At 40.0% G+C, this 27950-nt stretch overlaps 1 protein-coding gene across 14 annotated transcripts in view; it reads right to left on the bottom strand.

The window, feature by feature from the left end:
* Positions 1–27950, bottom strand: part of setd5 (SET domain containing 5) — a 215040-nt gene that overhangs the window by 50886 nt on the left and 136204 nt on the right. For all 14 annotated transcript variants that reach the window (XM_059944770.1, XM_059944763.1, XM_059944761.1 and 11 more), the window contains one exon: positions 7763–8005. In XM_059944770.1, the coding sequence (XP_059800753.1) occupies positions 7763–8005 (243 nt within the window). The remainder of the gene's footprint in view (positions 1–7762; positions 8006–27950) is intronic.

Genomic DNA, 27950 nt, shown 5'->3' with positions numbered 1-27950 from the left:
ACTTGTTCATTATTTCCAAATCTCTGCCATATTGATTCAGGACACAACTACACACTTTATCTTACAACTTCAAGGAATAAAAAGTCAATTGTGCAAGATTATAGACCACAGAACATTAGGATCTCATTCCTCATCATATTCACAAAACTACTAAATTGATTTCTTAAAATGATCCATTATATCACTTGATTAATCACAGAGCATAACGATAATTCAATATCAAAAAACTAAAGAGAAAAACACCTATGTTGATTAAAATTTAATAGCAAAACTTTGCTATTATCGGAATATAAACTAACAAATTAGTTTATCAAGTTCTTTTAAGCCTTGAACCTGGAGAACAGAATCAAATGAACTGTTGAACACAAGAGATTCCGCAGATTGTGGAAATCTAGAGCAACACACACACACACAAAATGCTGCAGGTACTCAGCAGGTCAGGTAGCATCTATGGAAATTAATAAACAGTCAATGTTTTGGCCCATGATCCTTCATCAGGAGTCTTGATGAACAGTCTTGGCCTGAAGTGTCGACTCTTTATTCATTTGCATAGATGCAGCGTAACTTGCTGAATTCCTCCAGCATTTCCAGCGTGCTGCACCAAATTAACTGTTAATTTAATGCATCAGAGAAAGTAATATTAACCTATGTACACTATCTAGTGGGAAATCCGTACTGCAGGGGAGGAGAGAAAAAAAACAATGCTCCTCTTGAAGTTGGGTTTATAATTGTTTGCACATTCCGAACATTATGATCAGATGCCACATATACAAACAAAAATCAGATCTCTCAAAAAGTCAGAAATACATAAATTAAATTACCTAATTCTTCAAAAGTTAAAATGCTGGATTCAATTTTATCAACCTAAAAGCTTATTGAAAGTAGCAGAACACAGAATTTGAGTCAAAAATGGTACAGTCAAAGTACAGATCTTATTCAACTTTAGCAATCAAAATTGGACACCATGCCTCAAGAGTATGGAGTGAACCTACTTTCCTAGCTCAAATCAGTTGTCTGCTGGAAGGAGCTAACCAGTTTAGGTTTTTGCTGATGTGCAAAGAGGTCTGAAGCAAGATCACGACAGTGGCAGGCAAAAGTTTACTGTTGCTGTGAATAGCTAAGTGAGTAAAAGATTCCTGATTTCCAAAAGTCATAAAGTTAAAGATGAAACATTTCTTTAATATTTTAAGCAAGATTACTTTTTTATTTCCATCTTTTACAGTTTCAAAATAACAAAAAAAGAAAAGGGCCCAAAGCAAAAATTTGGGCACCCTGCATGGTCAGTAGTTAGTAACACCCCCTTTGGCAAGTATCACAGCTTATAAACGCTTTCTGTAGCCAGCTAGGAGTCTTTCAATTCTTGTCTGGGGGATTTTTTGCCCATTCTTCCTTGCAAAAGGCTTCTAGTTCTGTGAGATTCTTGGGCCATCTTGCATGCACTGCTCTTTTGAGGTCTAACTACAGATTTTCAATGATGTTTAGGTCAGGGACTGTGAAGGCCAGGGCAAAACCTTCAGCTTGCGCCTCTTGAGGTAGTCCATTGTGGATTTTGAGGTGTGTTTAGGTTCATTATCCCGTTGTAGAAGCCATCCCCTTTTCATCTTCAGCTTTTTTACAGATGGTGTGATGTTTGCTTCAAGAATTTTTGGAGAGTTTGTTTGAATTAGACCCTTTTCAAAAAGGGCTTATTTCAAAACTTTATAATATAATTATGAAGATACGTTCAGAGCCCCTTTATAAGACCAAAAAGGACTGGGAAAGAGAGCTTAACCTTATTATTTCTAGTGAGAATTGGGATAGAATTCTCCAATTAGTTGATACATCATCGATATGTGCCAAACATTCATTAATACAATTTAAGGTCGTACATAGGGCCCATATGTCCAAGGATAAATTAGCTCATTTTTTCTCTTATATTAATCCTATCTGTGATAGATGTCAATCTGAAATCGCGTCTTTAACTCATATGCTTTGGTCTTGTTCATTTTTGAAAGAATATTGGAAAGATATTTTTGATATTATTTCTGCGGTTTTGAATATTGATTTACAACCTCATCCTATTACCGCAATTTTTGGTTTACCAAAGTTAGACTCACTGCATTTATCTTCTTCTGCCCGTCGAATGATTGCATTTCTAACTCTGATGGCTAGAAGATCTATATTGTTGAATTGGAAGGAAATTAACCCTCCCACTGTATTTAATTGGTTCTCTCAAACTATGTTATGTTTAAATTTAGAAAAAATTAGAAGTGGTGTTTTTGATACTTCTATTAAATTTGAAAAGTTATGGAGACCATTTATTCAACATTTTCATATGATGTAATATGACCCTGTTCCAAGTTCATTTGATTTCCCAGCTTTTAGCTTATGCATGTTGAGAGGACCAGAAGTGACAACATTGATGAATATTTATTCTTGTGAGATATTACAAACAGCCCCCTTTTTTTTTTCTTTCTTTTTCCAATGTTTCTTTTTCATCTTCTTTTTTCTTCTTTATTAGTTATTAGATTAGCTAATTTTGCATTATATTTTTTTCTTTCTTTTTTCTGTGTTTTTATATATTATGAAATATTTAGACTTACCACGTTCATACATATACTGTATGGTTTATGTCTTGGTAAACTCATTTATACTGTAACTATTGTTTATGTCTTTTTTCATCTGTAATGGATGTTTGTAATTTCTTTATTAATATATCATTTGTATTCTGTCCATATTATTATTAATAATAAAAAGATTTAGAAAGAAAAGAATTAGCTGTAATTAATTGAATTCATTCTTCCCTCTACCAGTGAAATGTTCCCCGTGCCACTGGCTGCAACACAAGCCCAAAGCATTATCGATCCACCCCTGTGCTTAACAGTTGGAGAGGTGTTCCTTTCATGAAATTCTGCACCCTTTTTTCTCCAAACATACCTTTGCTCATTGCAGCCAAAAAGTTCTATTTCAACTTCATCAGTTCACAGGACTTGTTTCCAAAATCGATCAGGCTTGTTTAGATGTTCCTTTGCAAACTTCTGACATCAAATTTTGTGGTGAGGACACAGAAAAGGTTTTCTTCTGATGACTCTTCCATGAAGGTCATATTTGTGCAGGTGTTGCTGCACAGTAGAACAGTGCGCCACCACTCCAGAGTGTGCTAAATCATCCTGAAGGTCTCTTGCAGTCAAACGGGGGTTTTGATTTGCCTTTCTAGCAATCCTATGAGCAGTTATCTTGGAAAGTTTTCTTGGTCTTCCAGACCTCAACTTGACCTCCACCGTTCCTGTTAACTGCAATTTCTTAATTACATTACGAACCGAGGAAACTGCTACCTTCTTATTGCCTTCTCCTGCTCTGTGGGCATCATTTATTTTAATTTTCAGAGTACTAGGCAGCTGCTTAAGAGGAGACCATGGCTGCTGACTGTTGGGACAAGGTTTGAGGAGTCAGGGTATTTATAAAGCTTTGAAATTTGCATCACCTGGCCTTTCCTAATGATGACTGTGAACAAGCCATAGCCCTAACAAGCTAATTAAGGTCGGAGACCTTGGTAAAAGTTGTCTGAGAGCTCAAATCTCTTGGGATCCCAAACTTTTGCATGCTGCTGCTTTCCTTTTTGCCCCCACTCTAAAACTGTACGAAACAAAAGTAATACACTAATCTTGCTTAAAATGTTGAAAAGAATGTTTCATCTTTAACTTTATGACTTTTGGAGATCAGTTCATCTTCTACTCACTTAACTATTCACAATAACAGAAATTTTGACCAGGACTGCCCAAACATTTGCATGCCACTGTATACTCAACTATACAGTGCATTTATTTTAATCTTACATCCATCCCACAAGGGAGTAAAAATCTTTGCATAATAACTCCGTTGCAATGTATAGACATGTCAATTTGAAAGAATAATGGCTTGTAGAAAGAAGCTGTCCCGTAACCTGTTGGTCTTGACTTTAATGTTATGGTACCATTTGCCAGACAGCTGAAACTGTTTATGGTTGGGGAAACTGGTGTCCCTGATGATCTTCCAGGCCTTCTTTACGCACCTGCTGCTATTATAAACGTCCTCAATGGAAGCAGGGGGGGGAGGGTGTCTCATCCACAGGTGTGCTGGGCTGTCCATACCACTCTTCAGTGCCCAGCGATCAAGATTGGTGCAGTTCCCATACCAGCCAGTCAGGATGCTCTCAATAGTGCCCCTATAGAAGGTCTTGAGGATACGGGGGCTCATGGCGAACTTCTTCAGTGGCCTGAGGTGGAAGAGATGCTGTTGTGCTTTTTTTGCCACACAGCCAAAATGAGATCTTCGGTTATGTGTATACCTAGGAACTATAGTCCCATTGATGTTGATCAGGGCGAGCCTGTCTCCATTCTCCCTATAATCCACAATCAACTCTTTTGTTTTTTGAACATTAAGGGACAGGTTCTTCAGTACAAGCAGACATTCTCAAAAGAATTAATTGTTTCATCTAGCTTGATTAATTGGATTTGGTCATGGCTTAGTTTCTTCTCAGTTTGTTGAATTTCATCGGGGATAATACAGGCAGACATACAAGCTCTCCAAAGGATTTCACAGTTCACAGTTGAGGCAAACTCACACTAAATCAACACGTGGGAAATGTGAAACAACAATTGCTAATATACTGTGATGCTCTACAAAGCTGTCAATGAATTGTTGAATCCATTTTATGGTCTCCCTGCAATGCACCAGTGCCATCAACAGTAAGGAAAACGCTCCACTTGGGAACCTACATCTTCTACATTTGAGTATTGAGGTTTCTTCAGAAAGTTGCACTTTCTGTTTGCACAATTTGTAAACAAAAATGACAGGAGAAAATTATGAGGAAGGAATTGAATAAGAGTATTTGATATAACTGTAACAAATTGAATCCTGATAACAAGTATGAGACTAGTATATTGGACAAGTGGTTCAAACACAAATTTGATATTATGACCATATCCTGCATTCTCTGCCCAGAAGGCTTCCATTAAGATGCTTGAAAATAGCAGATAATACTGGAAATGCTAGTGTAAGAGGTTTTTTCTTTATGTTACTGCGTATGTTAATTAAAATGGCTTCTTGGTTATGTTAAATGCTGAGAAGGCTAAGATAGACACAGGTGAGAACGGATAACAATCCTCTCACTTACATTCTGACCTCGGCAAAGCTGGACATTACTGGGCATCGATGGTTGGTGGCCTTGTCTGTCTACGAGTTCAGCCTGAAGTACTGGCCGGGAAGTCGGAACATCGATGCAGGTGCTTTATCTCATCAGGTGCATGAGGAGTGAGAGAGTGTCCCTGCCCCGGGAGTGAAGGCCATGTGGCACCTTGCGAGCAACGCTGATTCAGGAGTCCCGATGGGGCCAGATCGGGCAGTGGATCAATTGGAGACTGATGAAGACGCACTACCCACTGTGTACTGTAATTTGACTGCTCTGAGGAACAGGCAGCTGCCGGAGGTGAGCCCCCAGGAAGTGGGGGCGGCTCAGCGTGACGACCCGAGCATCGGCACTATCTGGTGCGTGGTTAGAAAAGGGGATATGGCCCAGGTGGAGAAGGCGAAGTACGCCTCCGTGCCCTTACTACTGAAGGAGTGGCCTCGGTTAAAGTTGAACAACCAAGTCTTGTACCAAGTCACGTCGCCCCTGGACCACCCCCAGCGTTGGTAGCTGGTCATGCCTGAGAAATATCGGAAGACTGTGCTCCGGGCACTACATGATGATTCTGGACACTTGGGGGTGGAAAAGACCTATGGATTACTCAAGGACCGGTTTCACTGGCCCCGGATGAGGGGGGAGGTTGAAGAATACTGTAAGAAGTGCAGACGTTGCATCAGGAGGAAGACCCTGCCTGTGCAGGCAGCTCCTTTGTCACACTTGCAGAGTGCGGGACCCAATGGATCTGGTGTGTATGGATTTTCTGTCGATTGAGCCAGACACCAGCAACACCGCAAATGTCTTAGTTACCACTGATCATTACATTTGCTATGCTCAGGCACTTCCCACTAAGGTTCAGAAAGCAACTGCAGTGGCGAAGGAGTTATGGGAGACTTGTGTTTTGGGACTGAAGCAGGTGAATTACCTTCAAAGCCATATCTGAAGTATGTGTCCGATATGAGGAGAGAGTTGAAAAGGGCGTACAAGTTGGCTGAGGCGGCGTCCACCAAGCAGAATCAGAATAAGAGGAGGTATGATCAGAAAGTGAAGTTCGCCCAACTATTGCCAGGAGGCCGGGTCGTTATACAGAATTTAGGACTACCTGGTAAGCACAAGTTGGCGGATAACTGGGTGGCCACCCCCGATGTGGTAGAGCCAGATGTCGAATCTACCTGCTTACCGGGTAAGACCAGAGGACGGGAAGGGGCCTGTCAAGGTACTCCATCAGAACCACCTTTTGCTCCTGGGTCAGGAAGTGCAGGTGGATCAAGAGCCCGAGTGGGAGGTCACGCCTAGTACGAGGACTTTGCAAGGGCACGGGGCGAAGGAAGAACCTGCTGTGGAAGAGACGGGACTGGTCCGCACCTCGGAAAGGGATACTGCTTCGGAAGACGACGATTCAGATGTGTAGCCCCTGTTTCCATTCAGTAATTCCCCAGTACCGGAAGAAGAGGCTCCTGGCCCTTCCCCCACTGAGCTAGGTGAGAGGAGGGAGGGTGTTGAGGGGCAGACTGAGATACAGCCAGCATTGGGGGCGGGGGGGGGGGGGGGGAGGCGAGAGAGGGTGGAACCCGAACACGAGACAGAGGGCTCTCAGGTGATGAGGGATCCCAGTGAGGGAGAGTGTGAGGGTCCAACAGGTAGACCCGGAGTGTCCCCAGTGGTGTCAGAGCTGGAAGGGTCGGCAGAGAGAACCCCCGGAGCGGTTGACATATGCAGCACTGGGAGAACCGAATGTGATCTCTACCGCCCTGGGAAGTAATGTCACTGCTTTATGCATCTGGGTTGGGTTTTGTGTCTTGCAAGGAGCATTGGAGAACTCTGTTAGCGTCATGAGGACATGACTTTTGTTGTGGGGGGAGAGTGTAAGGGGTTTCTTCTTTATGTTACTGCGTATGTTAATCAAAATGGCTTCATTGTTATGTTAGTCGTTTATGTTACTGTGTATATTAATTAAAATGGTTTCTTGGTTATGTTAAATGCTGAGAAGGCTCTCTCACTGCTGTTTGTTTGGTTTATCCTATTGATAAGAAAGCAAATGAACCAATGAGTATCCATGTTATTCTTCTTTTGGGGTGATATGCTGTCTCATATGGCTGGGAAACAGGAGTTTTGGCAGGGAGTTGGAGGGGAGATCAACAGGAAGACAGATGTGCTGGGAGTGCTCTGGTCGATCACTTCCGGTGGTCCCGAGCTACGAGTCGTGGGGTCGGAGCGGATCGCAGGGGAAGAAGGAAGGTCCCGAGCTCCAACACTGTGTGCACGAAGAAACTGAACTTTGATAAGTCTGGCACCATTTTTTTTGTATCCATTCATTCCTTTTTGTATTGTATTTTTATTAATCTCATAGTCCAAGTAAGAATTATAAAGTGTAATTTGTAAAATGTATACTGTGTGCCGGCTGATGATTGATGCTTGAGGCTGTATCAGGTGGCATTGCACAGCAACTGATGCAACCGTGAGACAAGGTTGGTGGGGGGAGGTCTCCCCCAGATACGTACAAGCCGATATAGCTGAGCGTTACACTAGCATTAATCACTGTAAAAGATCAATGATCTGTTATTTTTAAGTTAAATCCAACATTTATGAAGTTGTTGTAGAGATAAAGTACATGCTTACCTTTTTGCAAGATCCATAATTGCCATCGCACACAACTCTTTGTCTTCTTCTTTCAGGAGCAAAGGGGGAGCCAAAGCGGATGTAGTGTTTAGGGGTTGTGCAAATATGAGGACTATGGCTCAGACCTGGCAACATGTTCAGTGTTGTTGCCAATACAGTAGGATCAGTTGTGATGCGTAATGGGCGGTCATATGGGCAGTCAGAACGCTCAACCTTGTCATTTAACCATTCCGACACTAAATACTGTAACAAAAAGTTTAGAAGAAATAAATACAGCAATTCAGTACAAATGTAAAAGACCTTTTCCCAATATATTTATATTATTTCATTAAGCTGCATGCATTGACATATGACAAAGTAAGACTGCCAAAAGAACTTGAGGATGTGTGGTTGATCAATCAGTTCTTCATATCAGTTCCAATACGCTATAAGACCATTATGATGCAATCTTGGCCTCAATACAATTTTCACATTAGCTCCTCTTGCTCTTTGACTTCCTTTACTTGTCTGTAAATCCCTACCTTGAAAACAAGAGATGACTCTTTCCCCACAGCTTTGAGGCAGAAAATTCCATTCATAGTGCACTCAAACAAAATCTTCATCTCCAGCTTAAATAGTTTCAAAGTGTATTCTTCCAAGTCCAACAGATCCTTTCAACACCCACCTTGGCAATCCTAAGCAGAATTTTTTAATTTTTCAATACACTATGTCTTATTCTGAACTTTAACATATGGGCCCATTTCTTTGTGTCAACCATTTCATCCCTGGAATCAATGTAGTGAACCTTCTCTGCACTGCTTCTAAATCAAGCACATCTCCTCTTAAATATGCAGATAACAAATGCACACAACACTCAGGGGGTGATTTAACCAGCACCTGTAAAGATGCTGCAAAACTTTCCTTTCTTTATATTGCTGAAACAATGCTGATTTGGGACATCATGAAGCGTGGCTGCAGGTCAGGGAAACGCGTTTAAGGAAATGGTGTTTTAAGCTCCCAATACTGACTATCTTGCTGGCAAATGTGCAGTCTCTGGTGAATAAAATCGATGTTCTTAGAGCTGGAGTGCTGAATCAGAGGGATATTAGGACAGTGCGTGTCCTTTATTTCACCTGGTTATCCCCTTCCGTATTGGATGCAGCGATTCAGATAGACAGGTTTACTATACACCATCATGTATCTACAGAGTTTCTCAAAAGCAGAAATGGAGGAGTATTGCTCATGATCAACTCTTTTTGGAGCACCAATATACCAGTGCTGTCCCAATTCTGCTCAGCAGGCTTGGAATATCTCACAGTTAAGAGCCGACCAGTTTAACTACCGCAGGAAATTTCCAGGATCATTTTAGTAGTAGTATACATTTCACCTCAGTCCAGTGTAAAACAGGCTTTAGATGATCTGAGCAATGGGATCAACATGCATGAAACAGTGCACCCTAATGTCTTAACCATCATTTTGGGAGATTTTAACCAGGCCAGTCTGAAAAAAACATTCAGCAATTACCATCAACAGATCACTTGCAATACTAGAGGAAACAACACACTGGAACATGTACAGTACTGACGAAGGGTCTTGGCTCGAAATGTTGACTGTTCATTTCAACAGATGCTGCCCAACCTGCTGAGTTCATCTAGCTTGTTTGTACGTGTTGATTTGACCACAGCATCTGCAGTGTACTTTGTGTTTACACTGGAACATTGTTACACCATCAAGAATGCCTACCATATATTCCAAACCCTCAGTTCGGGAAGTCTGATCACCTGGCTGTACTTCCACTCCCTGAGTATAGGCAGAGACTGAAGACCACAGTACAGTAGTGAGGACCAAGAAGGTATGGACAAGAGAAGCACAGGAGTGCCTACAGGACTGCTTCAAATAGGTGGACTGGACTGTATTCAGGGATTCATCTTTGAACCTGGATGAGTATACTGCAATTGTTACCAACTTTACTAAAACTTGTGTGGATGAGTGTGTGCCTACAAAGACTTACAGTACATTCCCAAACCAAAAACTGTAGATGAACCAGGAGGTACGTCGTCTGCTGAAGGCTAGATCTGTGGCATTCATGTCTGGAGACCAAGGCCTGTACCAGAAAACCAGGTATGATTTGTGGAGGTCTATTTCAAGGGCAAAGAGACAATGTTGAACAAGGTTGGAGGTGACATTGGATGCACAGCAACTCTGGCAGGGTCTGCAAGATATTACTTCCTACAAAGAGAAACCCCATAGCATGAATGGCAGTTATGCTTCACTACCAGATGAACTCAACGCCTTCTATGCCCACTTTGAAATGGAGAATATACCTACGGCTGTGAAGATCCCTGCTGCACCTGATGACCTGTGATTTCTGTCTCAGAGGCCAACATTAGGCTATCTTTAAAACGGGTGAACCTCAGAAGTTGGAAGATCCCAATGGAATATTTGGTGAGGCTCTGAAAACCTGTGCCAGCCAACTGGTGGGAGTATTCAAGGACATTTTTCAACCTCTCACTGCTTCAGGCAGACGTTCCCACTGGTTTCAAAAAGGCAACAATTATACCAGTGCCTAAGAAGAAGAATGTGAGCTGCCTTAATGACTCTCACCCAGTAGCACTCATTTCTACAGTGATGAAATGCTTTGAGAGGTTGGTCATGACGAGACTGAACTCTTGCCTCAGCAAGGACATGGACCCATTGCAATTTGCCTATTGCCAATGGCTCTCCACATGGCTTTAGACCACTTGGACAATACAAACACTTACATCAGGATGCTGTTCATTGACTGTAGCTCAGCATTTAATACCATCATTCCCACAATCCTGATTGAGAAGTTGTAGAGCCTGGACCTCTGTACCTCCCTCTGCAATTGGATCCTTGACTTCCTAACCGGAAGACCACAATCTGTGGTGATTATCAACACTGACGTACCTCAGGGGTGTGTGCTTAGCTCTCTGCTCTACTCTCTATATACACAACTGTGTGTCTAGGCAGACTTCAAATACCATCTATAAATTTGCTGATGATACAACCATTGTTGGTAGAATCTCAGATAGCGATAAGATGGTGAACAGCAGTGAGATATGCCAACTAATGGAGTGGTGTCCCATCACAACAACCTGGCACTCAATGTTATTAAAACAAAAGAGCTGATTGTGGTCATCAGGAAGGGTTAGAGGGTCTCAAGATGGCGCTTATGGAGTGAAGCAGTTTTAGGCTTCGCTCCAATCCTTTTACTTTTTTTTTAACCTACAAACATCCCCTAATTGATCTTTTTATACCTACTCTAAAGGGGTTTAGACGTATGAAATTTTTTTCAACTGTTTGAATCATTTTCAACTCCCTGAAATGTCTAGAGCAAAGGAATCGAACCTGACAAAAGAACCGTTAACTTTAGAAGCAATTGCGAAACTTATGGACGAAAGACTTGAAAAACTGGAGAGCAAATTAACCTCAAAGCTTTCTACGTTCGATGAAATCTTAAAGACACTTGACGCAAAACTTCAAGCACTTACACTGGATTCACAAAAACAACAAGCAAGTATTTTAGTTCCTGAAGAAGCCGCTGGCCAGAGAGATCGTATAATTGAAACTTTGCAACAACAGCAAGTTTCGACTTCTCAACAGATGGATCGTTATAAATCTAAAATCACTGATCTTGAAAACCTTTCTCGAAGACAAAATCTCCAGATAATTGGGATTCTGGAAAAATTTGAGAACGGTGATCTCACTGTGTTTTTCTCCAAATTTTTAATGGATGTCTTCGGCTCAGAAGTACTGGATTCCCCTCTAATAATCGACCGTGCACATCGCATTTCTTGTTTTCATTCAGATTCAAGTTTGAAACCACAACAAGTAATTCTCCGGATCCATCATCTTCATGCCAAAGAGCATTTGATTCGGGCTGCCCGGAAAAAGGGTATGATCAGCTTTCAAGATTTTAAATTCCGTATTCTGGAAGACTATAGTCCTGAAGTTTTAAGGGCAAGAATGGCTTTTAAATCGGTTATGTCAGAAATTCATCAGGAAGGCTACAAGCAAGCGCTGTTATTTCCAGCACATTTCAGAGTTAATCTCAATGATGGAACTTATCGGCTGTTTAAATCTCCAGCGGATGCTCAAAGATTCCTTGAAGAATAACATTTTACTGTTTCTACGGATTGACTAATGTAATAATTAGTTTATAGATTTGGATCTTTTATAAAATGATGTTTTTTTTTATGTGATGGCCTACACGTATTTCTTATACACGGTAAAAGTCCGTTTTTGGTTTATTCTGAGTTTGTTCTTTTCATATTATTAATCTGTTAGTTTTGAAAGTAATTCATTAAGGTTTTCTTTTAAGTTCATATACACTTTTTTAAAAATATTTTTAACGTTTAAATATTAAGATTTAAAAAAAAATAAAATGTCGTCTCTTCTTCCCGAAAGACCTTAGTGCTTGGAACGTCACATCCGTTTTGATGTGTCTGAATAAGTTTAAGGACTTTCTTTTAAAACACTAATACAATATTATCCATTCATGGGTTTTATCGTTTTAATTTTTTTATCCTTTTGTTTTATATATATAATACTAATTTTATACTTTAATTTTTGTTATACCAACCCTTTCTTATAATATGGGTGGTTTGTATCCTTTATTCAACTTTTTTTTGTTTGAGTTGCCGTCTTGAGACATGGGGGTAATTTTAGTATTAGATTGCTTGCTTGCCTCTTTTTGGCTTTTTTCCTGGGGTTTTGAGGGTGGAGGGAGGGGGATTTTTCTTTTTTCTTTTCTTTTTGCTTGCTTTACGCTTAGTTTTACTTCATGGGCTTATTCGAAACTACAAAAATGGTTGCAGTGTCATGACTTCCGGTTCCTCCTTGAACTTACTTCCCTCTTCCGGATTCATGAGTTCATCTTTTTTTTTTAACCTTATGTGTTAATTATAATAAATATTGATAATATGGATAAGATTATTAATTTTGTTTCTTGGAATACTAATGGTTTAAATCATCCGATCAAACGGAAAAAAATATTCAAAGTATTCCATAGAATGAATGCTAATGTTATCTTTGTACAAGAGACTCATGTAAGGAAGGTGGATAGTCAACGCTTTTTTAGGTTCTATCCCCATTCTCACTAGAAATAATAAGACTAAGCTCTCTTTCCCAATCCTTTTTAGTCTTATAAAGAGGCTCTGAACGAATCTTCATAATTATATTATAAAGTTTTGAAATAAGCCCTTTTTGAAAAGGGTCTAATTCAAATAAAGTCTCCAAAATATCTGAAGGCACAAAATTTGGAAACGTAAGGAGTACAGAACTTAAAAAATGTCTAATCTGTAAATATCTAAAAAAATGAAATCTAGGCAAGTTATATTTGTTGGATAATTGCTCAAAAGACATGAAACAATTGTCTAAAAATAAATCAGAAAATCTTAGTAATCCCTTAGTTTTCCAAGCCGAATAAGCTTGATCTATAATGGAAGGGTGGAAAAAACAATTAGATACAATAGGACTATTTAAAACGAATTGAGTCAACCCAAAAAATCTCCGAAATTGAAACCATATACGCAAAGTATGTTTAACTATCGGGTTGTCAATTTGTTTCGGCAATTTAGAAAGAGCAAAAGGGAGAGAAATCCCTAAAATAGAACCCAGAGCATAAGCTGATACAGATTTAATTTCTAAACTCACCCAACAAGGGCCGAAAGATCCACCCCCATCTTTCAACCAACATAACAAATATCTAATATTAACTGCCCAATAGTAAAATCTGAAATTAAGTAATGCTAATCCGTCTTCCTTTTTTGTCTTCTGTAAATATATTTTACCTAACCTGGGATTTTTATTCTGCCATATATGTGAAGAAATTTTAGAGTCAACATTAGTAAAAAAAGATTTCGGGATAAAAATTGGTATCGCTTGAAATATATATAAAAACTTAGGTAAAATAACCATCTTAATAGCATTAATCCTACCTATTAGGGATAAAAATAAAGGTGACCACTTAGTAAACAAACCTTTAATCTGATCAATTAAGGGTAAAAAATTAAATCTAAATAAATCTTTATGGTTTTTTGTGATTTTGATCCCTAAATAAGTAAAAGAATCATCAACTAATTTAAAAGGTAAATTTCCATAAATTGGGACCCGTTTATTCAAAGGAAACAATTCACTTTTATTAAGATTTAACTTATACCCAGAAAACTCACTAAATTGAACCAATAATGATAAAACTGCTGGGATGGATTTCTCCGGGTTAGAAATGAATAGTAATAAATCATCTGCATACAAAGATAACTTATGAATATCTGTCCCACGATTAATACCCAAAATATCCTGTGATTGTCTGATGGCAATTGCCAAAGGTTCTAAGGCGATGTTAAATAGTAATGGACTAAGAGGACATCCTTGTCTATTGCCCCGAATAGGCGAAAAAAGGGAGATCTTTGATTATTGGTAAACACTATTGGAGTATGATAAATCAATTTAATCCATGATATAAATATCGGACTAAAATTAAACTTCTCCAACACATTAAATAAGTAAGGCCATTCAACTCTATCAAATGCTTTCTCCGCATCTAATGAAATCACGCATTCTGAAGTGTCATGTGAGGGAGTATAAACAATATTCAACAATCTCCTAATGTTAAAAAAAGAATAACGATTTTTAATAAAACCGGTTTGATCATCTGAAATAATTTTGGGTAATACCTTCTCCAATCTAGATGCCAGTAACTTGGAAAAAATCTTGGAGTCTACATTCAATAAAGATATAGGTCTATAGGAAGCACAGTTAGTAGGGTCTTTATCTTTCCTCAATATTAGAGAAATGGAAGCTCTATAAAAAGATTGTGGCAAATTCCCCAATCTAATGGCTTCCTCAAAAACCTTACCTAACCAAGGGGAAAGAGTAGCTGAAAAAAATTTTAAAAATTCAACTGTATAACCATCTGGACCCGGTGCTTTCCCAGAATTCATTGAGGAAATAGCCCCTTTAATTTCTACATCCGTAATAGGAGTATCCAATATCAAAAGATCATCAGATGATAATCTTGGAAAATTTAATTTCCCAAGAAAATCAGACATGGTATAATGATCTTGAGGAAATTCAGATTGATACAGGGAGGTATAGAAGTCTTGAAAAGCCTTATTTATCTCATCATTATTAACTGTCAGATTCTCATTCTGCTGACCAATCTTAGTGATTTGACATTTAACCAAAGCATTCTTCAATTGACTAGCTAACAGTTTACCAGATTTATCACTATGTATATAAAAATCAGATTTAGTTTTCATTAATTGATCTTCAATCGAGGATGTAAGTAATAAACTATGTTCCATTTGAAGTTCAACCCTTTGTTTGTAAAGCTCCTTACTAGGAGCAATTGAATATTTCTTATCAATCTCTTTAATTTTATCAACCAATAAAAGAGTTTCCATCTTAGTACATTTCCTCAAACCAACAGAATAAGAAATAATCTGTCCACGTATATACGCTTTAAAAGTGTCCCAAAATGTTCTGCAGGAGATATCATCTGTAGAATTAGTTGAAAAGAAGAAGTCGATCTGCTCCTCCATAAATTTTATAAAGTCAGAGTCTTGCAACAAGGTAGAGTCAAATCGCCATTGTCTGCCATTAGAAGCTGTATCCGTAAATTTCATAGAAAGTAATAATGGAGCATGATCAGAGATAGCTATAATATCATAGTTACAACTGATTACCAATGGAAAAAAGAAAACTCTTTGTCTTTAGGATGCCGAAATCACCAAATATCAAAAACTCCATTGTCAGTCAAAAAAGAGTTAATACAAGTGGCCGACTTATTAAGTAAAGTCTGAATAGATAAAGATTTATCCATCAGAGGATTTAAACAACAATTAAAGTCACCACCCATTATTAACTTATATTCGTTTAGATTGGGTAAAGAGGTAAATAAGGACTTAAAAAGTCAGGACAACCCACATTTGGAGCATAAACATTAACCAAAGCAACCTTTTTATTACAAAGTAAACCCATAATTAACAAAAATTTACCATTCGGATCCGAAAAAATATCATGTTGAACAAATGGAGTAGAGGAGTCAATAAAAATTGAAACTCCTTTTACTTTAGCATTCGAATTTGCGTGATACTGTTGACCCCGCCAAAATCTAAAAAAACGAAATTTGTCCTCCTTCCTCACTTGAGTTTCTTGTACAAAAATGATATGAGCATTAAGTCTTTGGAATACTTTGAAAATCTTCTTTCGTTTAATTGGATGATTTAAACCATTAGTATTCCAAGACACAAAATTAATGGTCTGAGCCATAATTCTAAAATCAACCCTTTGGTATAGAAAGGGTTAACCAACTTATAAACTCATGAAGAGGAACAAAAGTAATGAGAAGACCCGTAAGTGACGACAACACAGACATATTTGAAGTTCAAAAACAGCCCAAATAAAAAAACTAACACAAACTGGTGTAAAAAAATAGAATTAGAAAACAGACCATCCCCCCACCCCCCAAGAGAAAGAGAAAAAGCCAAAATATGACTTAAAAAGGGAAAAAGTAAGACTAATCCTACCCCCATGTCAGCTGAAGAACACTCCATATATAAAGGATATATATAAACGAATCACCCCAACTTTAAAAATTAAAATTGCTATAATAAAAACCATATTTCTAAGCATAGTTAGTTGTAAAAAAAAATAAAAATATAATCACTAAAAAAAATTATAAATCGGGCTCTAGCCCAGTCAAAACAAAAAATATTTAAGCTATGATAAGCGATGCATTGTAGGAAAAAGACGAAAGAAAGAAAAAAATAAAGCCATCTTAAGCAAAACCAAAAATCTTTTTCAAAAAACCACCATCTTAATCAAAGAAAATGGACAAGTATGTAGTATAATGGTTAAAGTGTATAAGGCAGAACAATTAATATGGAAAACACACTTTAACTTAAATATAAAAGTATAGAATGAACCTACACCAATAACCAGATTTTAATTCTGGTTTAAGAGATCGAGAACCATCTTACACGATCAGAATCGTTCATTTATTAGAGACTGGTGTCTGTAGCAGTAGGGAAGTTCTCCTCCAGATATTTTCTTGCTTCTGAAGTTGAAAGGAAAACCTATCGTCAAGCATTCGACGGAGAAATTCGAAGCTTCGCAGGGTATAGGAGCACAGGTTTCAGATTTTTCTCATAACATTCAGCCATCAACGGTTTAAAAAGAAGCCTTCTTTTTAAAAGGTCAGGGCTAAAGTCTTCGACCAGGTGGAAGCAGAATTCTTTGAATTTAATCATTCCTGCCCGACGAGCTGCTCGTATAAGTTGTTCTTTGTCATGTACATAATGGAACCGGACAATTACCACCGAAAGTTTGTCTGTAACACTCGGTGATCGACGCCAAATTCTATGTGCACGATCCAATAAAGGGGGGTTATTCGGGAAAATCGTCGGAAACGCTTCTTTTAAAAGTTGAGCAAAATATTTCGAAGGGTCATCTTTTTCAATGCCGTCTGGAAGACCAAGTATACGTAAGTTCTGTCTTCTGGACCGATTCTCAAAATCATCACTCTTAGCTTTAAGGGCTTCCATCAGCTTAATGGTCGAAATTAAATCCTGTTGCAGTTTTTCAATAGTCAAATCTCGCTTCCGAGCATCTTCTTGCAAAGACGCAATAAGAGCTTGTTGCTGCTTAATTACTAAATCCGTCTTAACCATGTACTCTTGAAAAGCCTTTATATCTTCTTTAAAAAATTGTTGTAGTTCAGCAAATTTTTTATCCAAAACCTCCATAAACACTTCAAAAGTTAATTGAGTTTGTTGTGGCGGAGCCTGCTTCTTTCCGTTACCGTTCTGATTTCGTCCGGGGTCCCGTCCCTTAGACCTGAGAGACATTTCTGTTTGCATATCTTCAAAAGTTCACAACAAACTCTTGGCAGTAAATTCAAAAAAAATTAACAAAGAAACTTTCGGTATAGGTAAAAATAAGCTGAATAAGGGTGATCAAAGGTTAAAAAAAAAGTAAAGGTTATGGAGCGAATCCAAAACAGTACTCACTCCATGAGCGTCTCCAGCTGACTGCTGTATATATTTGACATTATGCAATGGCCCATGTCCGTTAGTTTTTATTTTTTTATTTTTTTTTGTTTTTTTAAAATTTCTTTTGTTCATAAATACTATGAGTTTGGGAGGTTATTATATATTGATTATCATATATTTGAATGTCTACTTAAACTATTAACTATGTACTCTCAAACTCTCTGTATTCATGTTTCATTTATGTTTGCTTAAAAATTAATAAAAAGATGTAAAAGAAGAAGGAAGGGTTAGACGAAGGAACACATACCAATCCTCAGAGGGATCAGAAGTGGAGAAAGTGAGCAGTTTAGTTTCTTGCGTGTCAAAATCTCTGAGGGCCTAACCTGGTCCCAACATATCGACGCAGTTATAAAGAAGGCAAGGCAGCAACTATACTTCATTAGGAGCTTAAATTTGGTACATTAACAAATACACTCATAGACTTCTATAACTGTTCAGTGGAGAGCATTCTGACAGGCTGCATCACAGGTTGGTATGGGGGGCGGGGGGGGGGGGGGGTCCTACTGCACAGGACTGAAAGAAGCTGCAGAGGGTTGTAAATGTAGTTAGCTCCATCTTGAGTACTAGCTTACAAAGTATCCAGGACATGCCCTTTTCTCACTGTTACCATCAGGTAGGAGGTACAAAAGCCTAAAGGCACACACTTAGTGATTCAGGAACAACTTCTTCCCCTGGGCCATTCAATTCCTAAATGGACGTTGAACTCTTGGGCACTATCTTACTTTTTAATAAATATTATTTCTGTTTTTGCATGATTTTAATCTATTCAATATGCGCATGCTATAATTACTTATTTATTATTGTATTTTTTTCCTCCTATATCATGTGTTGCATTGAACTGCTGCTGCAAAGTTAACAAATTTCCAGATACGTGCTGGTGATAATAAACCTGATTCTATTTCTTACCCTTTGCAATAATGGCAATGTTGCTTCTTAATGAGCTATATGCTAAATTGCAGATGTCATTACACTGCTACATTTTGTAGTCTCATTCCATTTCAACAATAACTTGTTTTGTCCATACTTCCATCCAAAGTAGATAACCTTGCATTTTTCTACATTATACACCATTTAGCAATTTTTGCTCACTAACTGAACACACTTAGGAGTCCTCTTCAAAATTTGCTTACTATTTGTCTTTAAATGGGTAGCAAATCTGGCTGCAGTACATTGAGTCCCTTCATCCAAGTCATCAAAACAGACTGTAAACATTTTTGAGCCAGCAATGAACCATATGGCATTCCACTGGTGATTGTTACATTTATCCCAAAACCATTTCCCATTTGTTAACTAATCATATATCCATGTTACTATAAATCCAATGTGCTCTTATGTTATGCAATAACCCTATATATGGCACCTTCTGGAAATCCAAATACTCCGCTTGACCCGCACTATTCAGTTTATACTTTTGAATGTGTAGTAAAGTAGAGCTTCAACACTGCATGCAAGTTTGCTGATGACACCACTGTTGTCGGCCAAATCAAAGTTGTTGGCAAATCTGCATATAGGAGGAAGGCTGAAAATCTGGTTGAATGGTTTATAAAATGAAGAAGCCAGAGGCCCGTGAGCCGGTGATCATTAATGGTATGATGGTAGTGAAGGACAGTAGCTTTTCAGAGGATCTGTCCTGGAACCAGCACTCAAGAGTCATCACAAAGAAGGAACAACAACAGCACCTCTAATTTCTTCGAAGATTGTGTAGATTGGAAAGTTTCTGGAGATGCACAGAGGACAGCATCCTGATCTGTTGCATCAAAGCCTGTTAGTGGCAACATTCATGTCCACAAACAGAAAAGCAGCGGATACAGCCCAATCCATCACAACAAAACTTACCACATACATTTCCATGAAACTTTCCTTGCCTCTTACTTTAAACCTATGCCCTCCAATATTTGATGTTTTCATTTTGGGAAAGAGTACAGGTGGACCCCGTCTTTCAAATGTTCGCTTTATGACACATAGCTTTTTCGAAAGACCTAAATTAGTTACCTGTTTTCACTAACACAAGTGTTTCACTTTTACGAAAAAAGGCAGCTCGCACCCCGAGCAGCCAAGCTCCTCCCCCAGAACTGCATTCTAGCCACCATTGCTTAAGCACGTGCCTGTGAGCATCTGTGCTTTATCTCGATTTACTCTGAGCGTCTGTTAGCAAGATGAGTTCTAAGGTATCGGAAAAGCCTAAAGGAGCTCATAGGGTGTTACACTTAGCGTAAAACTAGACATAATTAAGCATTTTGATTGTGGTGAATGAAGTAAGGACATTGTCCGCGTGTTGAACTTGCCTGCATCCACCTTTCGCATTATTTACACGCAGAGAAACAATCTTGAAAGCTGCCAATGTTACTGCTGATTCTGCTCGTAGCAAAGTGGTCTCCTTTAGTCTGCATCAAATAATAGATAAAATGGAAAGTCTACTGCTTGAGTGGATTGTTAGCTATACAAAGCATGGTGTTCTTATACTTAAGTTATCTTATACTTGAGAAATCAGTCAGTCTTTTTAATAAGCTGAAACAGAAAGCACTGGATGATGGTGATGAAAGTGTTGCAAAAGTGGAATTTAAAGGTAGTCATGGGTGGTTTGATTGGTTTCTGAGGCGAGGGCAGCTTCATAGCTTAACGTTTACTGGAGAGAGTGCTTCGGCTGATACTGAAGCTGCCGAAAAGTTCCCAGCTGAACTGAAGAAAATAATTACAGAAGGTAGTTAGTCATGTAAGTGTTTAACTGTGACAAAACTGCAATTTATTGGAAAACAATTGCCGAGCATGACATTTATTTCGATAGAAGAAACTGGCAGATGAAGAGCTGATGCATTTGCAAGAGGAAAGGATAACAATCGAAACTGAACGTAGTAGCGAACGGCCCCAAAGTGAAGTCGTCTGGGAACTGAACATGAAGCAATTACGTGAGATTTTTGCTGCAACAACGCTAAAATGACTGCAGAAAAGTATGACTTTAATTTTGAAAGGGTACGTAGGTTTAGGGAATATTTGCAGGATGGTTTGAGTGCACTCAAAAAACTGTATGATAGAAAAACGCACAAGGCTAAGCAGTCAAGCCTCAAGCTTGAAAAAGCTTGAAGGTTTTTCCAAGCCTTTCACATCAGCCACAGCAGACGACGAACCTCGATCTTCAACATTGAGGCAGGCAGACATAGAAGATGTTAGTGACCTGCCAGCCCTAATGGAAACAGATGACGGTGAGATGTCACAACACCCCAGTCTCCTATCTCTCCCACCACCCGAACCTCCGAAGACTCAGCCTAACACACCCATCAGTGTGCTCACTGTCTTCCAGATTCCGATAAGTGAAACTACACTGTACATACAGTGCACTGTACTTTATACTGTACATACAGTATAAAGCCTACTTTATATAGGCTGTGTATTTTTATGTGTTATTTGGTTTGATTTGGCAGCTTCATAGCTTAAAGGTTACTGGAGAGAGTGCTTCTGCTACGCTAGTAATGCCACGTAGTGAGATTATACGCTACGTAGTGAGATTTTCGCTATGCTAGACAGTGCTGCAGTGATTGCAGAAAAGTATTTCTACTTTATATAGGCTGTGTATTTATCATATCATTCCACTTTTACTATATGTTACTGTTATTTTAGGTTTTGTGTGTTATTTGGCATGATTTTGTAGGTTATTTTTTGGGTCTGGGAATGCTCACAAATTTTTCCCCATATCAATAAATGTTAATTGCTTATTCATTATACGACATTCCGGCTTACGGACCATTTCACAGGAACGCTCTACCTTTGGATAGCGGGGAAACCTGTAGCTACTTACCCTGTCTATGACTCTTATCATTTTTATACTTCTACCACATTGCCTCTGAGCTTCCAATACTCCACAGAAAACAATCCAAATTTGTCTAGCTCTCACTCTTGATTAACCTCCTCTGCACCTTCTTCAAAGTTTCCACGTCCTTCCTGAAATACAATGAACTGCACACAACACTCCAACGTGGCAAGACAAAAAGCTTTATACTGTATGTATGGAATATGACATATCTGCTTTTCTACTCAACACCCACACAATGAAGGCAAGCATGCCATATTTACCTTCTTTACCAACCTATCTACCCATGTTGTCACTTTCAGGAAGCTGTAAACCTGCATCTTAAGATCACATGGTATATCAGTGCTCCAAAGGGCCTGCCAATTACTGCACACTGTCCGCTCAAACTTCAAAGTGAAGACGTCATACCTGTCCAGATTAAACTCCATCTTCCTACTGCGCTATCCTCCAACTGCCCTCTACTGTACCCATTGTCGTGTCTATTATTCTTGTCTGTAGTCTAGTGTAGTTTTTTTCTTCTGTGTTGTTTTTCACATAGTTCAGTGTAGTTTTTGTACCGTTTCATGTTGCACCATGGTCCTGAAAAACGTCTCTTTTTTCTGTGTACTGTACCAGCAGTTATGGTTGAAATGGCAATAAAAAGTGACTTGACTTGATCTGGAGCAACTCTTGAAATGCTGGAGGTAAAAGCCATGCCATTTACAACAAAAGAAAGTGACATCGATTTTCTTTATTGGTGGGTTTTTATTCCTATGGAAAAAGCGTGCACTCGTTAAAGATTGTTAACATGGCTTTGTACAGGAGAGGCCATATCATGTAAATTTGAGGTTTTTTTTGAAGAGATCATGAAGATAATTGATGAGGGTGGAGTAGTATGGAGTATTCTCTATGGGGACCATAAGATATAGAAGCAGAATCTGGCCGTTCAGCCCATTGAATCCACTCTGGCATTTCATCACAGCTGAGCCTGGATCCCATTCAACCCCATACACCTGCCCTCTCACTATATCCCTCGATGGTGGAATTGGGGAGGTCCTAGAGAATGCTGGGGGAGAGGTTTTGTGTCAGGTACTGAGGTGGATCGAGGCTTTTCTCGGCGGGAGATGGAAAGAGGAGAAACTTGTGAGAATCTGCCGTAAGATTCAATCTGGCAGGAAGGCGCAATCTGATGCAACCCAAGAGGGGAAATTCAACCGGGGATCGGTGAATAGGCACCATGAGTACATTGGACACAGGGGCTTTGGAAGATCTTAGCTCCAACTTGTGCACATTGGACTACTTAATAATGATGGGCCCCTTTGTTTTTTTTTCTCTCATCTTTAATAACTGATTAAGTTAACATTCATAAATACCCTTTTTTTTATAATTGTATGCAGTGTATGGTATGTCATTTCTTGCCGACAGGCCATTGCATGGGAGTAGTAAATTACACAGTATTCATACACCATGGGGTTTGGGTAGGTGAGACATCCCAACCTCACAGGTTTGGCAGGACCCAAGTCATATTGACCCGAGGTGCACAGAGTCTGAGGAAGATATTTTTTTCACGGCTGAGTTCGGTGGCTGTTAGCAACGGGTTAACGAGCTGTAACTCTTGATACACCCAGTAAAAAGTGGTTTCATGTGGGGTCATTATCACAGAATGAAATAGTTGAATACTGTGTAATTTTTCTAAGGATTAAGTGGTTTTATGTTTAAGCCCATGGTAAACTATTGCCTGGGAAAATGATTAAGATACATGGTTATGGACATTGCAGGGATTAAGTATTGGTACAATTCAATGAGATTACCTGTAAGTAAGGCTTGTGTTCTGAGCAGGATGGGTATCCACATCCCAGGTGAATTACTGATTAGGGTTTTAAGTACCATTAAAATATCAGGGAAAGTTATGATCATGGAATGGCAGTTTGACCAAACGGTAGGCAAAGATATCATTTTAGTTCAGATTAGTGATGACATGATGGCAGTGGATTTGCCAGGTACCATTTGGGTTCTGGAAGAGGTGGGGCCATGGGCTGTCCAACCTTCAGAGAAGAGGGGAGTGCAGGTGAGGGTGCTGAATTAGAAGTCGAGTTTCCTGTAGCCGAGGGCAAACACTTTAACGACCAGTTGCTCTTATTTATGTGGAGTGAAGGGAAGGAGTCACCTGACATGTAAGGTCTAATGAGTCCTTCAGCAAGGGGTGAAAATTCTGAGTTGGTATCAGCAATTACATCCCTGATGGATAAATGGCAAAGTGCACCGGCAGAAAGTCAAGGTTATCGTAGGCTGACCATTTTCTCATGAGTGATGCCCACCCCCGATGGGGAGGAAGAACATGGGTGGAGCAGACATCTTGGATGCTGGATGAATGGCAGTGCTCTGATAATGTGAAAAGACCAGTCTAAAAAGTGGCTGCTGAGGTGGTGAGCTCCTTGAAGGCAGAGAACCTCTTGCTACTTTCAACAAGCATTAGGAAGTGTTTTTATCACGTCGGGACATCCAATGGAGTTTATGGCAGGGTTTAGGAGCATGTTGGGAGAAACTTTCTGCTTACATTTTTCAGCCAGAGAGACAGCTGCTTTGCTTGCGGTGTAAAGAGGCCATTCAATCAATGTGAATCAATTAAGGATGGACCAACTGGCAAAAGATGCACAGTCACGCGAAGTGATTGCTTTAAGCCTCTGAATGTCTCGTAAGACGTGTTCCCCTCCCTCGTTTGAGCAGATCAGAGAAGAAAGAAAAGAGGAAAATATGACAGAGGAGCAGGAGGCCTCCACCTGCAGGACACAATCCTTGGTAGTAGCCGCTGTTGCTGAAGTGACCCCTGATGTCCCACATGCAGAGGTTTTACAGGATTTCGTGAAAGAATTGAGAGCCGAGTTATCTCTGTTGCTATTGACTGGTGCTGCCAAGCATGACAAAGCCAATAGGGAGCCAGATCCACTGATGGAACGTAGTAAACAGAGGGCTGCTGTTGAATGGGGTCCCTTGAAAAGGCAGACAACCGGTATTGTCTGTTACAAGAGTGGTGAGGAGGGACATTTCAGGCATGAGCGTGAAGGACAAGAAAACCTTTGGAAAATGAACCAACAGTTACTTAAACAGAAAGTGAAGTCGGGAAACCTCGGAGAGACCCAGTGAGGAAATGGTTTGGCATCTCAAGGGAACATGTTCCAATCAATGCATCAATGAAAACACTAAAGTGCAAGCCCCTAATCCTGAAGGCTTAGTGGGACCAAGCTCCAGTGTATCCCTAAGGATTGAGGGTACTTATGCTTGAGCCATACTTGAGGCAGGTTCTCGGCTAACTCGGCTGCACAGATCCTTCTACAACCGGTATTTGACGCATTCACCATTGACACCACAGTGCCCTAGAGCTCTGGGGCCTTAGTTCTGATGACTATCCATATGATGGTTACTTGTCGTTGAAGCTGGAGTTTTCGGAGGCAGATATAGGAATAGCCGAGGTCCTTGATACATTAGCATTGGTCTGTCTGGACTCAGTCAAGAAGGGCGAAGTTCCAATTGTTGTGGGAACAAATACTCCTATTGTGAGGAGGCTAGTGAAGCCAGCAAGTAGAGAATTATAGCCATTCATCCAGTGGTCAGAGCCGTTTTTGAGAAAGTGCAGGCCCATCCTAAGCTGAATGATGAGCACAAATGAGGTACGCCAAGTCCAAAACAGTCTTGTTAAGGCCTGGGGAAGCAGCTAGAGTGACAGGAAACCTCAAATTTTCAAGAAGGTCTGGTGCCAAGGCTCCCCTGGTGGATGCTCTGGAAGACCACGAAGAAGAGTCCTGCTTACCTGCTTTGGCTCATCGTTTTCTGTAATGTCAAGTTTTCCAGGATCAGGAAAGTTGACAGCTAAGTCATTTAACTTCGGTGACTTCCCAGTACCTGGAGGTTGGCAAAGCAGACTGACGGAGAAGATGTTAAAAGTCTGAAGATGTCTTTTTTACTGATGAGTTCAATCTGGCTTGTTCCAAGAGTACTTGCCACACTATCTGAGTAACAGAAGACACCTCTTTCAGAGAAAGGTCTTGGCAAATAGCACCTGCAGAGGTGGAGGACATTCGGCAGCATCTGCTGAAGTTGAAGGAAGCTGGGATTATCACTGAGTCATGAGACCCAATGCGTCACCCATAGTGGTGGAAGGAGTATAGGAATGTATGAATGTGTTGACTATCGGAAACCGAGCTGATGTACAGTCCCCAACCAGTATACTGCTCCGTCGACGGAGAACGCTCTGGTTTGCCTGAGTGGAGTGAAGTGGTTCAGTGTGCTGGACCTAAGGAGTAGGTATTATCAGATACACATGAGTGAAGATGACAAAGAAAAGACGCATTCGTATGTCCACTTGGATTCTTTCAGTTTAAAAGGATGCCCCAGGGTACATCAGAAGCACCAGCTACTTTCCAGAGTATCATGGAGAAGACTGTTGGGGACATGAACTTGCTTGAGATACTAGTGTGCTTGGATGATCTCAGCATTTGGGTTCACCCTGGAAGAGCATGAAATGAGGCTACTGAAGGTGTTAGGCTGCCTGAAAGTGGATATTTGAAACTGTCACTGGGCAAGTGCCAGTTCTGCAAGATGGTTGTCAACTACGTTGAGCACACAAGTCTCACAGGAGTAGCTACAGACCCAAACATAGAGGTGGTGACCACATGGATAAGGCTCAAGAATGTGAGTGCTCTACACTCATTCCTTGGATTCTGTGGGTACTATAGGAGGATTGTGAAGAACTACTCCAAAATGAGTCACTCTTTGATTCAACCTCTGAAGGAGAAAAGAGAAAAGCCATCTGAATACTGTGCTCAGTTCTGGTCACCTCACTACAGGAAGGATGTGGAAACTATAGAAAGGGTGCAGAGAAGATTTACAAGGATGTTCCCTGGATTGGGGAGCATGCCTTATGAGAACAGGTTGAGTGAACTTGGCCTTTTCTCTTTGGAGCGATGGAGGATGAGGGGTGACCTAAGATGATGAGAAGCTTTGATCGTGTGGATAGTCAGAGGCTTTTTCCCCAAGCTGAAATGACTAGCATGAAAGGGCACAGATTTAAGCTCCAGCTGACAGAAACTGAAGGTCTCAACCCTGTGTCCTGACCCTGATCGATATAGAATGCCCTTCTAAGCCTTATCTATTTTATACAGACGCCTGCTGAGAGGGCTTAGGGGGCCTGTGGCATCCAATTTCACTGAAATCATGATAAAAGTCAATGGATTGTCTGTCCTCACCTTGAACTTGGAACCATATAAATAATCTCTTAACTTATCTACTATAGTCCATTTCAATGCCAGGATCTCCAATTTGTGTGTGGGGTACTTTAGCTCAAAAGGTGACAGACTCCAGCTGATTTTATGATAATTCAGGTCATTTGGGGATTGACAAGACCTATGGATTTTCAAAGACTAGTTCTACTGGCCTTGAATGAAGCCTGAGGTAGAAGAGAACCGTAAGTTGCGCATTCAATGTATTCAGAGGAAGACGCTACCTACAAGAACTGCTCCTTTATCTCATTTGCAGACTGCAGGGTCATCTGATCTAGTATGTATGGATTTCCTCTCCATAGAGCCTGATTCCAGCAACACTGGCAAGGTATTACTTCATCAGATATGCTCAAGCCTTCGCTACAAAGGATTAATGGTCATCCACCATGCCAAAGTGTTACAGGAAAAGCATTTCATTCACTATGGCCTTCTCAGGCAGGGAAATACAGCAATCAGGGAAGGGATTTTGATGGTAAACTCATACACGAGTTACTGAAAATGCATGGAGTCGAGAAGTTAAGGACTACACTTTATCACCCTCAAGGTGATCCCCAGCCTGAGAGACTCAACCGGACATTGCTAGACCAACTCGAAACTCTGGATATCTGCAAAAGCAAATGGAATCAGCATACTGGACATCTGATCCACCACTGTAACTGTACACAGAATGAAGCAACTGAATACTCACCATATTATTTGATGTTTGATGTGAAGCAAGACTGCCTGTAGACCTCTGTTTTGAGATTGTTGTGGAAGACTTGCCACATAAGACCTACCTTAAGTATGTGTCTGACACGAGGAGGGAATTGCAAAAAGCTTATGAACCAGCAGAGGTATCTGCTACCAAGCAGAATCAAGGAAATGAGAGATGATATGATTAGAAGATTGGGCTCTCCCAACTGATGCCTGGAGACGGAGTTTTCCAAAGGAAATTGGGGCTACCAGGGAAGCACATGTTGGCTGACCTCTTGGTGGCTATGGTGGAGAATAAGATGCCAAATGTGCCAGTTTTTTGGGTGAAGCCAGAAGATGGGCAAGGGCCTGTCAAAATTCTCCACTGAAATCACCTTTCA

The sequence above is a fragment of the Hypanus sabinus genome, chromosome 19 (genome assembly GCF_030144855.1).
Source record: "Hypanus sabinus isolate sHypSab1 chromosome 19, sHypSab1.hap1, whole genome shotgun sequence".
NCBI classification, from domain to species: Eukaryota; Metazoa; Chordata; class Chondrichthyes; order Myliobatiformes; family Dasyatidae; genus Hypanus; species Hypanus sabinus.
This window is presented reverse-complemented; position numbering and strand designations above follow the sequence as displayed.